The sequence below is a fragment of the Panthera uncia genome (assembly GCF_023721935.1).
Source record: "Panthera uncia isolate 11264 chromosome C1 unlocalized genomic scaffold, Puncia_PCG_1.0 HiC_scaffold_4, whole genome shotgun sequence".
NCBI classification, from domain to species: domain Eukaryota; kingdom Metazoa; phylum Chordata; class Mammalia; order Carnivora; family Felidae; genus Panthera; species Panthera uncia.
The window spans coordinates 1,954,484-1,976,936 of NW_026057585.1; the positions used below are offsets into that span (position 1 = coordinate 1,954,484).

Consider the following 22,453-nt stretch of genomic DNA (forward strand, 5'->3'; position numbering starts at 1 on the left):
TGAGGACTGCAAGAATGACGGAGGGTAAGTGCTTCTCAGAGTTCAATAAAGCTTCATTATATATAATAATTAGCCAGTTGCCTCATAAATGTGTAAAAGACATCTCAAGTAATGAAAACTAAGCTTCTGATTCTAACTGCTATCCTCCCTCCCCCAAAACAGCTCCCAATCTTCATCCTCAGTTAACGGCAACTGTATTCATAGTTATGCAAGCCAATGATCTTGGAATGGTCCTGGTCTCCTGTTGTATTGGTCCTATAGAATCCACTTGCTTCTCACAGCTTCCAGTACTCTCAATTTTATGCTTGGATTATTATTTTTTTAATGTTTATTTCATTTTTTTGAAAGAGTGTGAGCAGGGGAGGCGCAGAGAGAGAGGGGGACAGAGGATCTGAAGCGGTATCTGTGTTGACAGCAGAGAGCCCAAAGCGGGGCTCAAACGCACCAACCCGAGATCATGACCAGAGCCAAAATCAAGAGTCAGACGCTTAACCGACTGAGCCACCCAGGTGTCCCTATGCTTGGATTATTTTAGTAGCTTCCTGCTTTCTCTCTTGCTTCCACTCTGTCCCCCTTTGGTCTCATCACGTAAGAATAAGCAGCAAACTATCTAGTACTAGAGTGGCAGGTACTGTAGTGATCATGTACACACATCAGAAAGGTTATTATTCTTCTCTTGGTTAAAAACCATCCCTTGGCTTTCCATATCAGAGTAAAATGCCTTACAAAATCTGCCCCACTCCATAACCTCTGTGATCTCTTTACCTCACTCATTCAACTCCAGAATCCTAACCCCTTTTGTTTCTTGAACATACCAAAGATAATTTCACCTCAAGGCCTCTGGACTTGATACTTTCTGCCTGGATTGTTCTTAATCCAGATATAGGATTTGTTCCCTGCATCCCCTTCAGATTTTTATTCAAATATGACTTCAGCAAACCTTCCTGACCACCCTATTCAATTCTGAAGCCCGTTGGGTACTCTTGATTTCCCGGATCTTTTTCTTTTTCCACAGTACTTCTACTAGTTCACTTATGTTTATAGCTTATCATGACTCCCTCTGCTAAAATACAAACTTAAAGACAAGAATCCTTGAGGCACCTGGGTGATTCAGTCCATTAAGTATCTGACTTTCGATTTCAGCTATCAGGCTCCATGCTTGGGATTCTCTCCCCACACCCCTCTCTACCCCTACCCCACTCACATGTATGCTCTTTTTCTCAAAAGAAGTAAAATGAAAATAAAATCTTAAAATAAAATTTTGAAATAAAGTAAAATAAAATAAAATAAAATAGGGGCACCAGGCTGGCCCAGCCAGTTGAGTGTTGACTCTTAATTTCAGCTTAGGTCATGATCCCAGGGTTGTGGGATCAAACCCCACATCGGCCTCAGTGCTTGGGATTCTCTCCCTCTCTGCCCCTCCTCTGCTCATGTTCTGTCTCTCTCTCTCTCAAAATAAATAAACAAACACTTAGAGAGGAATCATTGTCATTGATATATATCATAAATGCCCACAATAGCACCTGGCACAATTAAATATCTGTTGAGCTACAGAATGAGTATTTTTCAGCAGCGGATCTTGCAGGCCTCAGAACCCGCTGGTCTGTTTTTCACCTAGAGAATGGAAAAGCCTTAAGGCTTTGTGTGTCACATTGTTTTTTTATCTCCAGGACCTAGGATAGACCAAATAAAGGCTCAATAAATGATAAATAAGACCTGACAGTACTCATTTTCCCATTCTATCAGTAAGCCTGTATTTTTCCCTTTCTTCAAAATGAGGCTCTAAACCTTACTGACCATTAAACCAAAGCTTCTGAAAAGCATGTATGTGGGCAAAGTATAGTTCGGAAAAAAACCCGTCCAATATTATGGCACAGTTTCATGTATGGGAAATAAACTATTCTGTTATATCAGATTACAAACTACAGAAAATGAAATTCCAAGATGTCTTCTTAGATGACAGGCTCACTAGAAAATGCAGTTATTCTCTAAGTAGGTTATTAAAATTTCCCAGGGAACATAAGACTTTTGTATTAAAAGGCTGGCTTCAAAGAAGTTTGAGAAATATATACTAAGACCCACCTTCCCTGATGGTGCAGCATGACATAATGGAATAAAGCTTAGTTTTGGGTAACAAATTGAGGGAGCCCTAATATGTTGCTCAAGTTATTCATGCCTCAGCTTCCCCCATTGTATCTTTTTTCATATTTTTAAATTCTAGTTAACATGGTCTAATGTTGGTTTCAGAATTTAGTGATTCATCACTTACATATAACACCCAGTGCTCATCATAGCAAGTGCCCTCCTTAATACCCATCACCCATTTAACCCATACCCCACCCACCTCCTTTTATCAACCCTGTTTGTTCTCTATCATTAAGAGTCTCTTGTGGTTTACTTCCCTTTTTTTTCCTTTCCCATATGTTCATCCATTTTGTTTCTTAAGTCCCACATGAGTGAAATCGTATTATGTTTGTCTTTCTCTGATGGACTTACTTGCTTAGCATAGTACACTCTAGCTCCATCCACATTGTTGCAAATGGCAAGTTTGCATTCTTTTTGATGGCTGAGTAATATTCCATTGTATATACCACATCTTTATCATCAGTCAGTGGACATTTGGGCTCTTTCTATAGTTTGGCTATTGTTTATAATGCTGCTATAAACATCGACATGCGTATACACCTTCGAATCTGTATTTTGGGTAAATACCTAGTAGCACAATTGCTGGATCATAAGGCAGTTCTATTTTCAACTTTTTGAGGAGTCTCCATACTGTTTTCCAGAGTGGCTGGCTGCACCAGTTTGCATTCCCAATAGTGTAAGAGGGTTCCCTTTTCCCTGCATCTCACCAACATCTGTTGTTTTCTGTGTTAATTTTAGCCATTCTGATGGGTGAGGTGGTATCTCATCGTGGTTTTGTAGTTCCCTGATGATGAATGATGTTGAGCATCTTTTCATGTGCCTGTTAGCTATCTGTATGTCTTCTTTGGAAAAATGTCTATTCATGTCTTCTGCTCATTTCTTCACTGGATTGTTCTTTGGGTGTTAAGTTTGATAAATTCTTTGTAGATTTTGGATACTAACCCTTTGTCATTATGTGTCATTTGTAAATATCTTCCCCCATTCTATAGGTTGCCTTTTAGTTTTGTTGTTTCTTTTGCTGTGCAGAAATGTTTTATCTTGATGAAGTCCCAATAGTTCATTTTTACTTTTGTTTCCCTTGCCTCCAGAGATGTTTCTAGTAAGAAGTTGCTGTGACCAAGGTCAAAGAGGTTGTTGCCTGTGTTCTCCTTTGGGATTCTGGTGGTTTCCTGTCTCACATTTAGCTCTCTCATCCATTTTGAGTTTATTTTTGTGTATGGTGTAAAAAAGTGGTCCAGTTTCATTCTTCTGAATGTTGCTGTCCAGTTTTCCCAACCACCATTTGTTGAAGAGACTGTCTTCTTTCCACTGGATATTCATTCTTGCTTTGTTGAAGATTAGTTGACCATATAGTTGTGGGTCCATTTCTTTCCTCATTGTATCTACAGCACCTAATACCAATGTCTCACAGAATATTCACTCAAAGTCTGAATAGGTTAATGATTCCAACTCTGCAGAGTTGTAAGTTTATTCTGTTTGAGTGCTTTTAACAGTCTGGGTTCAATTCCCCAGAGGGAAATGTTTTTCTAGGAACTGATTTTATTTCTAATGTTTGGAATTAGATGGGTTCAAATCCTTAGTCTCCCAGGTACTAGGTGTGATTCCTTCAGGTGATTGAGAATAGGAATCTCTATGTAAAAAGAATATTGTGAGGATTAAATATAATGTGTAAAACAATTATTGTGGTACTGGCATAAGGACACATATAAGGACAGCATATAGACCCACAGACAGAATAGACAGTTGAGAAAAAACCTCACATATATGGACTGGTGGGTTTTTAACAAGGGTGCCAAGACTATTCAATGAGGAAAAGGCAGTCTGTTGAATAAATGGTACAGAAAAAACTGGGTGTCCATATGCACAGAATAAAGTTGGGCCCCTTCTTCACATCATATTAAAAAATCAACACAAAATGGATCAAAGATCTAAAGTTACAGACAGAAACTATAAAACTCTTAGAAGAAAACATTGGGGAAAATCTTCAAGACATTGAATTTGGCAATGATTTCTTGGCTATGATATCAAAAACACATGCAACAAAAAATAGATAAATCGGACTTCATCAAAATGTAAAACTTTTGTGCATCAAAGGACACTATCAAGAGAGCAGAAAGACAACCCACAGAATGGGAGAAAACATTTAGGAGTCATATATCTGGTAAGTGATTAATATCCAGAGTATATACAAAGAACTCTTTTAACTCAACAACTACAAAAAACAAACATTCAAAAATGGGTAAAGGACTTGAATACACATTTCTGCAAAGAGGATCTACAAATGGCCAATAAACACATGAAAAGATGTTCAACATCATTAGTCATCACAGAAAAGCAAATCCAAACCCACAAGTAAAAAAAAAAAACCCATAATGAGGTATCACCTCAGACCCATTAGAAGGACTACTAGCAAAAAAATTTTAAAAACAAAACAGAAAATAACAAGTGTTGGTGAGGATATAAAGAATTTGGAATGCTGGAGTGCCTGCCTGGCTCGGTTGGTAGAGCCTGCGACTCTTGATCTTGGGCTTGTAAGTTCATGCCTCACCCTGGGTGTGGCTTGAAATCTTAAGGGCTGCCTGGGTGGCTCAGTCAGTTAAGCGTCCAACTTCGGATCAGATCATGATCTCACAGTTCGTGAGCTAGAGCCCCACTCTAGGCTCCACACTCTGCAGTCTCTCTCTCCCTCTGCCCCTCGCATGCTCTCTCTCAAAAAAAATCTTAAAAAAATGTATTTATTGAGCATTTAAATACTGGGCATTATACTGGGGCACTGGGAATATACTGGTTCAAAAACAACAACAAAGTTACCCCCACGTAACTGAAAATATAATGGAGGGAGAAAGGCAAATAAGCGATAAATCACAATACAGTATAGAAATAAACTATTACAATAGTAAGCTTATAAAGATAAATTCAAGAGAAGAAAAGTTGGTAAAGAGATCAGGTTAGTCATCTCAGAGAACTGAGAGCTGCCATATAGGCAGGGAGAGAAAACAGGACATCCCAGAAGTGCATTTGAGGGCATCAAGTGCCTAATCTGAAAAGCATGACTCAGTCACGAAGGGCCTTAAATGCCATGCTAGTAGTTTGGATTTTATCTTGAAAACAGTGGGAACCAATTACCTACTTAAGCAGGAAAGTGAAATGATCAAGGCTGCATTTTTGAAGAATCATTCTGACCTAAGGGTGGAGGGACTGAAGGCCAGGTGACACTGATGCAAAATGGTTAAATGACTGTTGTAATTCAGAAGAGTTATGACAGTAGCTGGGACTAGGGTTGTGGCACTTAGTCCTCAAAACAGGGATTAAGTAGATGTAGCAATGGTTGAGTGTGGAGGAGGAATCAATGATCAGGCTTCTGTCTGGCACAACTGAGGGATTACTGCTAACATTTATTGAGTTCTATGTGCCAGATACCATGCTGAGTACTTAAAATTCATGATCTCATTAAATTCTCACCAAAAACCTGTATATTCAATTATTCTCATTTTACAGGGAAAACTAGATTTTATGTTAAATAACTTGCTAAGGTCATGATCAAATCCAGATCTAAGTAAAAAACTACTTATGTAAGATAACTGGCACACAGTGGAAGCTCCAACATTTTCCTTTCAATTACTTACATTGAACACATCACTCCATTATTACTTTACCTTGTCAATATTCAGTGAGTTACTATTCCTCAATGTTTGCAGCCAACAGATAGGGAAACTCTCATTTCATACTTAGTACACTTCCGAAAGCATTAAAGTACAATGTTAGAGTTAAACAACAGAGTCCCAGTTTTAAATGGATACCTGTTTCCAGAGCACTAAACATTTTATGATTCTTAAATTATGTATGATTAGAATCAACCTGCCAGAGCAAATCCAGTGGGCATCTAGGAAATGTCACAGATGCTGAAGATCACGATAGTAGGTGTTGTATCTATCACTGTGTAACTGGGTAAACCCCAAACCACCCTTCCTAAACCCACCAGGGACAAATGATTAAGGAATTTTCTACTTATTGTATGACCATGAGGTATCTTGTAGCTTCTCAGAACAGAAAGGACATCTTTCTCCCTGCCACAACAGCACAAGCCGACTGGAATTCAGGCAGCCAGCCAGTTACCCCTTTTCCATGAGGCCTTTCAAAGGGGCTATCTGCTAAAACCTCCCTGTTCACTGCTCTGGGGGACACGGACAATGGTCAGGATGAATGACTAGAACAAGCAGAGGATAATTTTAGAGATGAAGGAAATTCCAGATCTTAGCCGCCGCTTGATATTTTGGAGGGAGCTCAGAAGCAACTGTAATCTCAGAGGAACACTGCCAAGTAACAGGCCTGGCTCTACTGTCACAAACATACCCTTCCATTTTGGCCAAGGTCAGGCCTTTAATCTTTAGCAACAGCAATTGGCAGGAGGTGAAACAATGCCATGGCTCAAAATCACGCAAAAGTCATATATTAAAGACCAAATTCAGGGACTGAAAAGGGATTCAGAAGTACCAATGTATAACTTGAAAATGAAGTTGTACAAAAATAACAAAACTGAACACAGTCTATAAAGAATTTCTCCAACCACAAGTTACTGGAGGGCAAGGACCAGATCTTCTCTAAGCTACTTCTATGCTTTATTCACCATGGGCCTGATGAGGGGAAGACGATCAAGCCTTGCAAGACAAGGAACAGTGGTTCCAGCACGTCTTCTTGCAGGCCTGCCTAATCAAGAAATATGGTAATTGTGAAAGGGAGAGAAGACTAAAATTAAGACTAGAGAAATGTGATTTCATGCTGCTTTACCACAAGGGGGCAATGTTTGAACACTAGTAATCTGGAGAAGCCAGGGACTTAGTTTACTTCCTTTTTAAACCCCAGACTGAGGGCTGGAGCCTGGGTGAGAAGTGAGCTTGTCGCTCCACCTACTCACTGCATTTCTCCTACAGGGATTGGCACTAACTCTTTACTAGCAGCGTGGCTGTCAGGGGGCCAAGGCCAAAGGAAACAAGCAGAGCAGCTAGTCTTCCTACAGTGATCACATACCCAAGAATGCGTGTTGACAAGTAGCAGTGATGGTGGGGATCTCTGCCTGGAAATTACTTTGAGTAGTATGGGGTAGTGGTTCTACAACTTGAGCAGGCATCAGAATCACCTGTAGGGCTTGTTAAACTAGATTACTGGGCTCTAACCCTAATTTCCAATTCATAAAGTCTAAAGTAGGTCTCAGAATTTGCATTTCAAATAATTTTTTGGGTGATGTTGATACTGCTGATCCAAAGACCACACTTTGATTATCACTGCTGTAGATATTTCTGGCTCTATGCCCTTAATCTCTTAATACTCTCCCATTCCCTCTTTTCTACCATCCACCTACTGCTTTAATTCTTCTCCACTATCCTCCTTTAGAAAAACTAAGGGAAAGACAGACACAGGAGTGTTAGATTTATCTTAAGGATTCCTCTGGGCAAGGATTCTGGCACTCTAGTCTGGTCGATGGGTATTTCAGTAGCAAAATTTATTCCAAATACATACATGCTTCCTCTCCTTTTATCTAACAGTTGGTGGGGAGGGACAGTTCAGTGAAGAGTAACAGGTGCTTTTCCAATAATAAGGTCTTGATTTGGGTTTCGTAAGAATCGGGTAAAAAAATCATAGATCTATTCTGCTATATTTTAGAAAAGCTTCTCACCTCTCCTAGACTACTTAAATATTATAGCTAAACATACACAAAATTTGCCATTTTAACCATTTAAGTGCATTAAGTACATTCACATTGTTGTGTATCACCACTGTCTGTCTCTGGAACTTTTTCACCATCCCCATCTGAAACTCTGTACCCATTAAACAGTAATTCCCCACTCCCCACTAGCCCTTGGTAATCACCATTCTATTCCTAGACTACTTTTTGACTCAAGTTTCTCCTTCACTTAATAAAAGAGAGGGTCCATTGGTAACTACGGGATTACTTCTATATATGCAGGCCTTCTTGCATATATGTGATTGAGTTTATTATTATAAAAAAGGGGAGAAAAAATGAGGTTTCAGATAGGAAGGAGACAGCTGGAAAGGGATTTTCATACTGGGCCTACAATCCACAGGCCTCAGCAGCCCTGCCATGGGTCTGCCCGATTCTTTCGCATCAAGAAGTTGATCTTGCGAGCCATTTCCATGTTGTAGATCCGCCGGCAGGTTTCATAGCTTTCCCTCTGTCGTCGGCGACAAGGCTTTTCATAGTACCGCCGTCGCTTAATGTCCTCAATGAGCCCATCCATGGTGAGAATTCTGTGTAAGGGCAGGCAGTAAAGTTAGAAACCTGGGCTCATTCTTTCTGAATTTCACAGATGGCCAGAAGCCAACTGGCCAAACAACTGGTGTCTATAAAAATTATGTGAAATGGTGGTTATATAGCATTAACTGCCTACTTACAGAGGCCCCAAACAGGAATTTGTGGGATATAAAAAAGTAATTACATAGTCCTTGCTCTTGGGAAGTTTATGGTCAAGGTTATGTTTTCAATCTTTTTTCTACCACAGCACACCTGAGGGATGTGACAGAGTCCTGTAAGAACAGTGCCTGGGTAGTAGCTCAGTGAGTTAAGCATCAGACTCCTGGTTTCGGGTCAGGTCATGACCTCACGGTTTGTGAGTTTAAACCCTGCTGCGGGCTAACAGTGCAGAGCCTTGCTTGGGATTCTCTCTTTCTCCCTGTCTAACCCTTCCTCGCTCACATTCTCTCTTTCAAAATAAATTAACTCAAAAAAAAAAAAAAAAAAGGAGTGGCTCTCTATGGCAGTGATTCTCAACCAAGGGATCATTTCAGAATCTTCAGATGGAATAAGTCATTTGTAGTAGGAAAAAATAAATCACCAGGGGGTGATTCCTACATGTTCCTTAGTTGCAAAAGCCATCCCTAGTTGCAAAAGCCATCCCATTGCATTAACTGGTTGATACAGCTGAAGTCTGGAGGCCTGAGATATCCCTGGGCCTACTTGGGGAAAGAAGAGGCTCAATGATACACTAATGATACAAATGGGAACATTAAATAACAGCTTCACCCATCATTTGCCATGTACACATGCTCTAACCACACTACTTTACAGACTGCTCCCTGAACACGCTGATACCAAGTCTTTACTCAAGCTGCTTTCTCAGCCTAGAATGCCACCCCTACTTCCAGTTGCCAACCTTCTTAAATCTTTCTTTCAATGTTTATTTTTGATAGAGAGAAAGAGAACAAGTGAGCACGAGTAGGGGAGGGGCAGAGAGAGACACAGAATGTGAAACAGGCTCCAGGCGCCAAGCTGTCGGCACAGATTCTGACGCGGGGCTTGAACCCACGGACCGTGAGATCATGACCTGAGCCCAAGTCAGATGCTTAACTGACTGAGCCACCCAGGCACCCCCAGTTGCCAACCTTCTGAGTGAAATTTTCCCTCATCTTTTTCATGCCAAACCTACATGCCACCTCTCCAAAAAGGTTTCTCATCTTTTTAGAGAAAATCATTTATTTTATTGTATACCTATTTAGCAGTTATTTCATTCTGCCATTTTGTTATTTATACAGACATCTCCCTCATTAGACTGACAGCCTCTGAAGGCAGAAACTATGTTTTATTAATCGTTAAGGGTCCATAAAATTGAGCTCAATCTGTTTTCTCCTGCCCACCCAATTCCTTGCAATGCAGCTCCTCTTGTTGGATTTAAAACATATCTAACTCAAACTCACCTCTTTGTTCTCCCACAAAGACATCAGGCTTCTATAAGCTACCCATCCCCAGGCTCCTGAGAGCTGTGGCTCCAATCTGTAATTTGTTGCTCCCTCTCAACCCATCACCAGTTGGTCCTCAGGAGGTCTGGAGGCATCTGCTGCCGCCCTCCATTCCTGGCACTGTTTACATGGCCCCCTTCCTGCTCACCCTGGCCTTTTACTACAGGTAAAAAGTCAGTCACAAACACAATTGGAGATAAGGAGGTTAAGTGGAAGAAGGGGGATAGAGGAAAAAGGAAATCAAAATAAGAGAAACCACCAGCTACTTCTGCCCAGCAGGAAACCCTATTTTTTGCTGCTATGTTATACCACAAAGCCCAAAATAACAATAATACATTGAACATGAACTTGAAAAGATGTGAGCTTTGGGTAAATTACAAATGTGAATAGACTTGGGAACCAGTGTCCTATGGGATCCTCTCCCAGGCTCCTGTTGTTTCATATTAAGAATGATTAGGGCACCTGGGTGCCTCAGTTGGTTGAGCATCCGACTTTGGCTCAGGTCATGATCTCACAGTTTGTGAGTTCAAGCCCCACATCAGGCTCTGTGCTGACAGCTCAGAGCCTGCTTCGGATTCTGTGTCTCCCTCTTTCTGCTCCTCCTCTGTTCACACTTTGTCTCCCTCTCTCTCAAAAATAAATAAACATTAAAAAAAAAAAAAGAATGATTTATAGGCTACTAGAAAATCTTATTTGTATAGATCAGTTTGTTAGTGGTAGGGAAATGTGAGGCAAGGGAATTGCTGCAAATTCCCAGAAACAGGAGAAGCAGATAATTCAGGTTCTACTGGAAACATAGTCATGCCCAAAAATCATGTTGGATCCAACACTAGAATCTTACAATAGAGAAGTAGGGCACCAAAGACCAAAAGACTCCATATCCTTGCTGCCTTTCTTCCTCAATTTACTCTTAAATGTTGGCATCCCTCCAGATTCTGACTGAAAACCTCTGTCTTTCTGGTTCTTCATGACTTCCTTAACCTTTACCAGTGAGCCCCAATGCACAGTGGAGTCATCCTCTAGAAGGTTTTTTAAAAAGTACTGATTCCTGGGCACCATTCCTCAGAGATTTTTTTTTTTTTAATTTTTATTTATTTTGAGAGACAGAGAAAGCGAGCGGGGGAGGGGCAGAGAGAGAATCCCAAGCAGGCTCTGCACTGTCAGCGCAGAGCCCGATGCGGGGCTTGAACTCACAAACCATGAGATCATGACCTGAGCCGAAATCAAGGGTCAGATGCTTAACTGACTGAGCCACCCAGGTGCCCCTAGAGATTCTGATTTAATTGGTCTAGAGTGGGGTTATGCACTGGAAATGTTCTGAAATACTGCCAGGTGATTCTCAGCCTCAACTGAGAACTGATGCAGACACGGTTGACTCTTTAACTCTAGTCCCAAACTTACCTTAGAGCTAGACTGTTATTTCCAATTGCCTCAAAACCTACACAGACCAAAGTTACTGTCTTCTAAAATCTATAGTGTTAATGACATCACCAGTTACTCAAGCTAAAAATCTGTGTGTTCCTGGACTAGGCCTTTTTTTTTTTTTTTTTTTTACTTCTACACCCACAGTTACCATATCCTATGAATTCTATAACCTGAAATAGTTCTTAGATCTCTTCCTTCTCTCCTTTCCTGTGGCCACAGCTCTAATTATTGTCCTTATCATCTTGTGTCTGGACTCCAGACATAAGCATCTAACTGGTCTTCATGGAATGAAGTTTTCATGGAATCCCAAATCGGTACCAGATACTGTGTTAAATGCTATAGAAAACAAACCTAAATATGGTTCCCTCCCCCTGCTATATAGTAGAGAGGACAATTATACAAGAATTACAGTAGAGTCTGATCACTTCTTCCCTCTGTTCCCAAAGCACAGTGGTCCTCAAACTTTAGCATGCAGCAATCACATGGAAAACTTAAACAGATCGCTGTGTCACCTTTAGTTTCTGACTCCATAGGTCTAGGGTAGGGCCCAAGAATTTGCATTTCTAGTAAGTTCCCAGGTGATGTTGCTGCTAATGGTCTAGGGAAAACCAATGCCATACCACAGTTAATGCCTCTTATAAAGCACTGATCAGACAATATCATATTTAACCATGTTCTATCTTTTCAGTTTTTACTTATTTTGTAAGTTTTTAAAAAAATTTGTTATCAAGTAATCTCTACACCCAATGTGGGGTTTGAACTCACAGCCCTGAGATCAAGAGTCACATGCTCCTCCAACTGAGCCAGCCAAGCACCCCGTCTTTTAAAAAAAAAAAAAAAAAAAAAAAAATTGATGTTTATTTTTGAGAGAGAGAGAGAGAGAGAGAGAGAGAGATACAGATCATGAGCAGGGGAGGGGCAGAGAGAGAGAGGGAGACACAGAATCTGAACCAGGCTGCAGGCTGTCAGCACACAGCCTAATGTGGGGCTCAAACTCACAAACTGTGAGATTACGACCTGAGCTTAAGTCGGATGCTTAACCAACTGACCTACCCAGGTGCCCCTTTTTACTTAAAAGAAAAAAAAAAAAAAAAAAAAAAAAAAAAGATTAATTTATTTATTTTTGACAGAGACAGAGTGCAAGAAGGGGGAGGGGCAGAGAGAGAGGGAGACAGAATCCACACTGCCAGTGCAGAGCCTGACATGGGGCTCGAATTCATGAACTGTGAGATTGTGACCCGAGCTGAAGTCAGATGCTTAACCAACTGAGCCACCAGGCACCCATTTTCTTTTTAATTTTTAAAATCTCCCTTATTGGAGTTTGTGCTTTCTAATGTTAGAGATTATTTATTTTTGTAAATGAATTTATTCATTTTTTAAAATGAATTTACACATTTTTGTATTTAACATAATGCTTAGCAAAGAGCATATTATCAGTAAATGTATGATAAAAATGAATCCTCTAGGGGAGCCTGGGTGGCTCAGTCGGTTAAATGTCTAACTCTTGATTTCAGCTCAGTCATGATCTCACGGTTCATTGAATTTGAGCCCCACGTGGGACTCCGTGCTGAGAATGCAAAGACTGCTTGGGATTCTCTCTCCCCCTCTCTCTGCCTGTGCCCCACACCTGTGCATGTTGTCTCTCGCTCTCTCAGAATAAACTTAAAAAAAAAAAAAAAGAATCCTCTGGGTGACTGACAAATGTCTGTAGCTCAAGGGATTAAGCACCTTTATAATAGCTCAGAAAGCCTCAATAATATTACCTTTCCTAAGATGTAACATGAGAGTTTAGACAGCATTTTCACATCCATGACCCTAATACAATCCTATAAAATTAAGCAGATAATGTCATCTTCAGGAAATGGAAGTCCAGAGAGACTGACCTGCCCAAGGTCACAAAATGGAGCTAGAAGTAGAATCTAGATCTTAAGTGCAGTGTTCTATAGTAGCATTCTGCTTCTCAAACAAAAACCACAAGGTTCAGAAGACAAATTATTGTGGGGCCTATGGGCAAAGGAGACCCTGAGGAAGGAAAGGGCTGGGCTGGGCTCCTCAGAGTAAAAAAACGGAAGCCAAGAAGACACGGCACGCTGAGGGAAAGGGATGACCCAGACATCCGTCCGGATCTTGTTTACTGCTGTCTGATGAAGGCCACTTTTTGGACTAGTCTAATACATTAGAGAAACAACAGAAAAAAGTCTCTGGGAAAATAAAAAGATTGGATATAAATTATAAAAAGGACACAGAGACTGTGTTTGAGGAGAAACGATTAAAAAAATCGGGGACCCCGGATATGACTTTACTAGGAAGAAAATCCTAATGGAATGAAAAAGACAGTTTAAAAGGAGGAGGAAAGAAATCTGCAAAAGGAGAAGGGAGTTTAGACACATACTCAGGTAACCTACTGGAGTTTCCAAGGGTTTGAAACAGAAGTGATCACCTTTCCAAGTAAATGCCTGTGTGCTCAGGCAAAAAAGCAAGATAAGAAAAAAGTAACAGAAGGATCTAAGAGTGGAGGAAGGGAAAGGATGAAAAGATCGTAGTCCCCAACAAAATGATAACACCATTGCCAAACAGTATTCCCTGGATGGTTCTAACTACTCTAACCCTTACCCTGACATTTCTAGTTATCTTAAAAAAGCAAAGATTGGGGCGCCTGGGTGGCTCACTCGGTTAAGCATCCGACTTCGGCTCAGGTCATGATCTCGCGGTCCGTGAGTTCGAGCCCTGCGTCAGGCTCTGTGCTGACAGCTCAGAGCCTGGAGCCTGTTTCAGATTCTGTGTCTCCCTCTCTCTCTGACCCTCCCCTGTTCATGCTCTGTCTGTCTCAAAAATAAAAAATAAACGTTAAAAAAAAATTAAAAAAAAAAAGGCACAGATTACCTTCCAAAGCTCCAGAGTCCCTACAGTAGAGGCATCTACTCATTTTTTAAAAATATTTTTTAATGTTTATTTTTGAGAGAGACAGAGTATGAGCAGGGAAGGGGCTGAGAGAGGAGACACAGAATCTGAAGCAGGCTCCAGGCTCTGAGCTGTCAGCACAGAGCCCAACACGGGGCTTGAACCCACAAATCATGAGACCATGACCTGAGCTGAAGTTGGATGCCTAACCAACTGAGCCACCCAGGCATCTCAACTCATTTTTAATAAAAAAGGATGCAGGAAGAGTTTTGTAGAACTCATGAAGTAAATAGAGGGGCACCTGGGTGGCTCAGTCAGTTGAACGTCCAACTTTGGCTCAAGTCATGACAATTCATGAGTTCAAGCCCTGCACTGGGCTCTGTGCTGACAGCTTGGAGCCTGAAGCCTGCTTCAGATTCTGTGTCTCCTTCTCTCTCTACCCCTCCCCGACTTGTGCTCTGTCTCTATCAAAAATCAAAAATCAAAATAAATAATAAAATAAATAAATAAATAAAAAGAACTCATGAAGTAAATAGAAAGGGTGTTACTAATGAGGGTGTTACTTCTGCTTCCAAATGTAGCTCAAGGACTAGCAGATCAAAAGCTTTAGAGTAAACAGATCAGCTAGAGTTCAGGCACCTGGCAAACTAACACTGAAGGAGAAATCAACTGCCAATTTTAGTGGAATTCATCAGATTATGTAAAAGTAGCTGAGCTGCCTGGGCTGGGGGAGGTTGGGTGTGGCAAACTCACATGTCAGTGTAGCCAGCCTACGGCAGGGTAACATGTATACACAAGGACCCAATGGGCCCAGAAGCTGGCCTACCAGGAATAAAAGGGGTCAACTGGGCATACTTCCAGTGTGCTTGCCTTTCCTTGATTGGGGGCCAGCCAATCATGCAGGGCTTCCTAGCAACCCCCACTTTCCATCTCCTCATCCCAGGGCACTTGGTTATATAACAAGCATTTTGTGGTGGTCTCACTGGGCAGACACATAGGCCGTTTCCTTTGTAAGACTACGTTTTTGCTCCAAACACGCCAAAGCTTTAACCACCTCCCACTCATCTCATTTGGTTTCCTACCTACTGCTGTAATTAGACCACAGAACATGAGACTAATTTTTAAACTATGAAACATCAGAAAGCTGAGAGATAAGGAGAAGCCTGGGATGTAAGACAGATATACAGAAAAGGTGGCCAGAGAGATTAGGAAAAAGCAGAGAAAAATAAAATTACATCAAAAAATACTGTTTGACAGGAAGACTGGGATACTCCAGAACCAGCTGGCTCACATTTTCATGTTTAAAGTCCTTGCCTAGAAAATCGTTCTAAGAGCAAAATACTTGTTCATTTTTTCCCCAAAGCTAAAATACAATTTATGGCATATATATATCTAACACCCCAAGATTAAAAGGAATAGAAATGTAGCTTCCCAAAGACTGAATGCAAATTGACAAAATAAGTATCTTCCCCAACGACTATAAAAATCACTAGTGTAGGGGTGCCTGGGTGACTCAGCTAGTGAAGCCTCTAACTTTGGATCAGGTCATGATCTCACAGTTCATGAGTTTGAGCATCATATCAGGCTCAATGTTGTCAATGTGGAGCCCGCTTTGGATCTTCTGTCTTTCCTCTCTCTGCCCCTCCCCTACTCACATTCTCTCTCTCAAAAATAAACATTAAAAAATATACACATTCCTTAAAAACAAAATCACTACTGTAATACTTGCCCCCAACATGGCAACTTCGACCCAGGAAAAAAGTATGTGTGAACTGCCATTTACCTACAAAAAGATAATCTTAAAAGAAATATGGGGAGGGGTGCCTGGGTGGCTCAGTGGGTTAAGCGCTGGGCTTTAGCTCAGATCATGATCTCATGGTTCATAGTTCGAGCCCCGCATCAGGCTCTGCTGACAGCTCAGACGCTGGAGCCTGCTTCGGATTCTGTGTCTTCCTGTCTCTGCCCCTCGCCTACTCATACTATGTCTCCCTCTCTCTCTCCTTCTCAAGTAAATATTTTTTAAAAAAAGGGAGAGAGGGAAAAAAAGGGAAACAGGGATGTGAAAACAGATTCCTAAAGCAAACTCTCAATCATTCAAAATAAATAAACAAATCACCAAAAAGCAAAACCAAAAGGGTAAAAATTTCCTTACAATGACTTCCAATTATCATAGCAAACACATAATGCCTACCTATGTTTTATTTATTTATTTTAAGAGAGAGTATGTATGAGAGTAAGCAGGGAGGTGACAGGGTGCTGTCACCACAGAGCCCAAGGCGGGGCTCAATCATCAAGAGTTGGAGGCTTAACTGACTGAGCCACCCAGACAGCCCCAAAGCAGCTAATTTCTTTTAAAAAATCAATTTTTTGCTTTTGTGTTATTTGCACTTTAGGAACAGGGGAGGTTAGGAGAGCTAAAGCTGAGCCTTTGGAAATATGTTTCATCATCAAATAACAGCTGCCCTTTGACATCCTTCAATAATACAAACATCTCAATCACCCTGGCTAACAGACCCATCTAAATCTACCAAAATAAATCAAAGACTTACAGAGAAAGGTCAGAAAAAGGGTGAAGGAATCTGTAAGACTTTTTCCAAATTCAGCATTTCATCTCACTAGCTAATTCACTACTGAGTCTTTAAAGACATTTATTTTGTGCTTCTAATATAAAGGCAGAGATATGTAAGGTCTATATATATAAGGTCATTAGACATCTCAACCCTCTCACAGACATGCCACTGGGTCTGAAATAGGAAAGAGCTGGGAATGAGCAGCCACAGAAAAAAATAATATAGTGTGTCTTACTATCCAGTACTTAATGGAGTATCTTTAGGAAACAGCTTCCACCCAAGGACAGGATTGGTATGCACAAACACAGAATGAAGTAATGGGGCTGAGACCTAAGACCAGATCCTTTTAAAAGACACACAATCCATCTTAAGCCTGCAACTTCTTGATTACACAGCTTCTGACAGCACCTTGGTCCTCATTTATTATGGTCTTCTGCCATCCAACCACCCACACCTAAAACTCTGCTAAGAACTAGATCATCTTTCATTTACCCTCTCAGTCCCCAAGAACCCCACTAATAAACCCAATCAAATAAAGATTCTTAACTCGAAAATTAATGAAACAGGTGTTTATTTTTCCAGAGGAAGTAGTAAACAATCTAGTGACATAAAGCAATGAGCACCGCACTCGAAAGGTGTGTTTTGCACTCCTCTCTTCCATTCAGTAATTGTGTGATTCAAGAAACGTAATTTAAATGTCCTAAGCTTCCCTTACTTGTGAAATACAGCTACCACCTTATTGGCTTTAAGGTGGAAGCCCAACTCATATAATCTCTTAATATCTCTTTCCTACAATTCTTAACTTACTTGAGTTAGTTTTTAAGTTGATTTGTTTGAGAGTGTGTAAGCAGGGGAAGGGCAGGGGGTGGGTGAGAGAGAATCCCAAGCAGGCTTCACACTGTCAGTTAGGAGCCTGACTTGGGGCTCAAACCCATAAACCGTGAGATCATGACCTGAGCCGAAACCAAGAGTCAGATCCCTAATTGACTGAGCCACCAGTCTCCCCCATACAATTCTTTGATAATTCAACTCAACAAGCATTTGTTTCTCCAAACTGTTTTACACTGGGGAGAGAAAATGATGAAGCAAGCCAGAAAATCAAAAGACTTACAACCAGTGGCAAGGTAAGACTAAGGAACTATTGGCCTAAGTATGATAGTAAGACATTCTTTATTACAGCCATTCTAAATCTCGTAATGTAGCATTCAGAACCAATCAATACAGCTCCTCTACACCCAGTTCATTTCCACTTGTATGTTTTTGCTTATGCTGTAACCTTCCTCTAAACCTGTTATACTTTTACATCTCTTGCTTGCTTCTCCAAGATCCCAAATCTGAATTTGTCTTTCCATTAGCCTTGTCCTCTGCCAATCCCTCTCTCAGCTTTCTATTTATCATGCACTACATTCCTGCTTCCCAACCACGTTATAACTTGGTTTTCCCTTTGGGTTCCTTAAGTCTTGGGGAGAGAATTCAGGCTGTGTATAAACAAACTTCAGACAGGTTTTGGGAGAAACTTCATCTTTAAGATAAAAAACTAAGGGAGCGAATAACCACCACACTTCCCAAGACAGCTGGTCTAGGCACGATTCTGGTTACCTGTTTAGGGTCCTGTATGCACCTTCCACATTTCCTTCCTGTACCATCACAGTCCTGGCAATGAACTTCAGATGTTTTGCCATCACCTTGGGGTTTAAATCCTCACTCTGCAGGATCTAAAGGACAGTGCTGAAAGGGGGAGGAAAGTACAGAGACCAGGTTAAAACAACAACAACAAAAACACAGAATGCCCGCTCTATCGAGTGGCTTACTCAGGATCTGGAAAAGCAACGTCCTCATATCTTAGCATACGTGAATCGTTATAAAGCCTGCCTAGTTCTCTGTGGCAATACACACCCTAGCCTACGGAAGAGGTGGCAGCAGGGGGGCACCACGGAGTTGTCGTGGCACAGGAAGACGGGGAGGCGCCGCAGCGTACTCCGTTATCGTTCACGTTCCCAGCAGTGTTGGGGCTGAGGGCTGGGAACGGAGTCTTTCTAGGTCTTTACGAAGAGGGGCAACCACGCGCAAGCCTCCCTTCCCGCCACACCCGCCCTGCTTTCCCTACTGCCAGCCCTGGTTCCTCACCCCACGCCCTCCGGAACCAGCCTCCGGGAACCTGGCTCGCGGCCGGAAGCGGAAATACGTAATCTCCTGCGCCGCGCGAAGAAGTACTGGCTGTGGGGGGCGGGCGGGGGGGGGGGGGGGGGGAGGTAGAAGAAAACACCTGTGTGGAAACCATGGCAATATTGCTTCCAGCCCGAGTCGACGGATTCTCCACGCCCCCTCACGCCTCCTGCCGGACTCCCGACGCCTCCACTCCGGACGCCACGCCGGACAAAGCAAAATATCCGTTGCCTTAAAGTCCCCCCAAAACTGGTTCCTCGCCTTCTCCTCCCTCCATGTCTGAGGTCAGCGCGATTCCGTACCCCTAAATCCTATCAAATCTGTAACAGATATTTCCAGATTTCTTTTTCTGGAAGAAAAATGAGAGAAATAGGCAAAGCTTCCTGAACACGCTTCCTGTTTTCTCAAAGGACACAGATTCTTTGAGATCTGCTCTCCGGGAAAAACAGCTTCAAACCCCTCATCTGCTTAAAAAGGAAGGAAAAGAAATGAACAAACCACGAGTTGCCTATGAAATCATCTGCCCAGGCATTTCACGAAATAAAATGAAATTACGAAATAAGGAATTGGGAAACACCTGCAGGTTTTAGAATCGAAGTCTCCTCCTCCAACCTCCTCCTCCTCCCCCCCCCCCTCCTTTTCTTTTTAAGATTTTGTTCTTAAGCAATCTCCACACCTAGCTTGGGGTTGGAACCCACAACCCCCAGATCAAGAGTCACATGTTCCACGGACTGAGCCGGCCAAGTGCCCTGAACTGAAGACTCTTTTTATGTCGACTTCTATCCCTTTGCCTCTTAGGGAGACCTAGTAGAAACATCTCCTTTATTTCTTCTTCACTGTGGAAACCGCTTTTATTTTATTTGTCTCTGTTACTTCTACATTTCCATTTGCGGTTATTCATATAAATTCAGATCTAGGAGCTACTGGAAAACAGTAGGGAAAGGCTCGAAAGAAGAAAGGTACACAAGCAGGTACTTGTGTAATACGGTTTTTTGCATACTTCCCCTAACATGCACAGGCGTGCACCAGCACACACACAGTTGCATCCTCATCAGTTACGCTTATAGAACTCACAAAAAACAAAAGCCTCAAACTAAGCCAGGTTCAAAGTATCAAACTAATGCTAGACTGGAACATTACTATGCTTATTAACAAACTTTTATTAAATGTCTGCTCTTTGTTAGACGTTTTTGATACCATTCCAGTGCCTCTTGGACCACCAGAACACAGTATGGTAGACGTGAAAGTTAAATAGTAAAACATCAGCATATAATAAATGCAAAATAAATTATATAGGCAACAGGATAACATGATGGGAAAGCACTGGTTTAGAAGTCAAGAGATCTGATTTCTATCCAAACTCTGATACTCACATGTCCTGTCACTTAAACCATTAGTCTCCAATTTATTGCCTACAGGTCAATCCAGTTCCACTCATTTTTGTTAAGCAAAGCTTTATTGGAACACAGTTGTGCTCATTAGTTTACATATTAGGTATGGCTGCTTTGGGTTACAATGGCAGACTTGGGTGTTGGAACAGAGCCTAAAATATTTACTATCTGACTGACCCTTGCTGACGCCTTTTTTTTTTTTAAGCTTATTTATTTTGAGAGAGACAGAGACAGTGTGAGCAGGGGAGGGGCACAGAAAGAGGGAGAGAGAGAATCCCAAGCAGACTCCACACTGTCAGTGCAGAGCCTGGCACAGGGCTCAAACCCAAGAAACCATTAGACCATGCCCCAAATCGAGAGTCGAACGCTTAACCAACTGAGTCACCCAGGTGCCCCGACTCTTAAATGCTCAGTCTCTTTCCTCATCTGTGCTAATATCTGTCCTCAATCACACAAAATTTGTCATGGGAATCAAATAGGATAAAATATAAAATTATTTTTGAAATAAAGAGGGAACATAACATTTTTGAAAGTCTGCTATATACCAAACCTTGTACAGGCACTTTAAGTGCATGATCTCATTTGATGGAGTAAAGGGCCAAAGACAGCCTGTATATCATGTTTATTGGAGAGAATTGTTGGGAGAAGGACTTGAGTTGGTCACTGAAAGAATGGAAGGGTTAACAGGAGCAGGAAAAGGCCAGGCAAGGTACCAGCATGAATTAGAGTTTAGAGCTAAAAAGTCTTAAAGTGTTCAAGGACAAATAAAAAAGTGAGCAAAGAGATCAATTAGGGGAGAAGGAGAAACAAAGGCTTTGACTAAAGGCTTTGAACTTTCTTATCCAAGCACTGAGGAGCCATTGAAGGATTCAAATAGGATATAACATTCAAGACATTGTTCTGTAAAAGTATTCTGGTTATCAGTGAGAAAGGATTAGAGGTAAGAGAGACTATTGCTATAAAGTTTAGGCCAAAGATGTGGTGATGAAATGGATAGGAAAAAATAGATTTTAAGAGACATTCCAAGGGGCGCCTGGGTGGTTTAGTCAGTTCAGTGTCTGACTCTTGATTTCAGCTCAGGTCATTATCTCATGGTCCCTAATTTCAAGCCCAGCGTCAGGCTGTGTGCTGACAGCCCAAAGCCTGCTTGGGATTCTCCCTCTCTGTCCTCTCCCCCTTTGGGTGCCTGCATGTGCATGCGTGCTCTCTCTCTCAAAATAAATAAACTTAAAAAAAAAAAAGACATTCCAAATGCAGAATAAAAAGATTTGATGATGGGGCACCTGGGTGGCTCATTTGGTTAAGTGTCTGACTCTTGATTTTGCCTCAGGTCATGATCTCAGGGTTGGGTTCCCAGCCCTTGTTGGGGTGCAGTCAGATTCTCTCTCCCTCTCTCTGCCCCTACCCCACTCACACCTTCACTCTCTCTCTCTCAAAATAAAAAAAATATTTTTAAAAAAAGAACATGTTGACTGAATGGCACCAAGTTTTGAGTTTAGAGAAATGATGGTAGCATAGATAGCGCTTACAAAAGAAGACGAGTATAAAAAGGCAGAACAGGACATCTTCAAAGGAAAGAAAGTATTTTGATTGGGGACTACTGGAAAAAGCACCAGACTGGAAACTCAGAATTCTGTACCACATGCTGTGTTGTCTTGTACAAGCCACCTAAGTTTCCTTGTCTAAAAAGTGAGGGGTTTGAGTGACACCTGTTGGTTCTAAAATGCTGAAATTTTCAATAATATTTAGGTGTTAATAACATGTAAACAGAACTGTTCAGCAGAAATGTAGATGTTCAATATGTCTTCTGTGGGAAATACTGGGACTAGAGATAGGGCTTCAGGAGTCTTCAAAGTTGAGGCAATAATTAAAAGCCATGAAAGATGAAATCTTTTTGTGAAAGTATGTAGTCAGAGAAAAGAATCAAGGACTGAGCCTGAGTGCACACCCACATTCTAGAGTGGGCAGAGGTGGGGCCATTAAGAGATACAGAAGTTGCTGCCAGGTAGGTAAGAGGAGAATTAGGATAGTGTGCTGTCATGGAACCCAAGGGAGGAGAGTTTCAGTAGGCAGCATCAAGAGTGTCAAATGCTACAGAGAGCA

General features: G+C 41.5%; 1 protein-coding gene and 1 long non-coding RNA gene across 3 annotated transcripts; one reads left to right on the forward strand and one right to left on the reverse strand.

Moving 5' to 3' along the window:
* Positions 1 to 3,577: 3,577 nt before the first annotated feature.
* Positions 3,578 to 18,978, reverse strand: MRPS21 (mitochondrial ribosomal protein S21). 2 transcript variants are annotated; one of them, XM_049616385.1, is made up of 3 exons: positions 18,921 to 18,978; positions 18,393 to 18,521; positions 3,578 to 8,412 (listed from the first exon to the last, which is right to left on the reverse strand). In XM_049616385.1, the coding sequence occupies exons 2-3, from the start codon at positions 18,473 to 18,475 to the stop codon at positions 8,232 to 8,234; spliced, it is 264 nt and encodes an 87-aa protein (XP_049472342.1). In that variant the 5' UTR covers positions 18,476 to 18,521; positions 18,921 to 18,978; the 3' UTR covers positions 3,578 to 8,231. The 2 variants fall into 2 exon arrangements, with proteins under 2 accessions (XP_049472342.1, XP_049472341.1); XM_049616384.1 differs by lacking the exon at positions 18,921 to 18,978 and adding an exon at positions 18,690 to 18,900.
* A 69-nt stretch (positions 18,979 to 19,047) lies between these two features.
* Positions 19,048 to 19,795, forward strand: LOC125913399 (uncharacterized). The gene is made up of 2 exons (XR_007454999.1): positions 19,048 to 19,243; positions 19,370 to 19,795. It is a non-coding gene; the product is annotated as an uncharacterized LOC125913399 (long non-coding RNA).
* Positions 19,796 to 22,453: the final 2,658 nt, after the last annotated feature.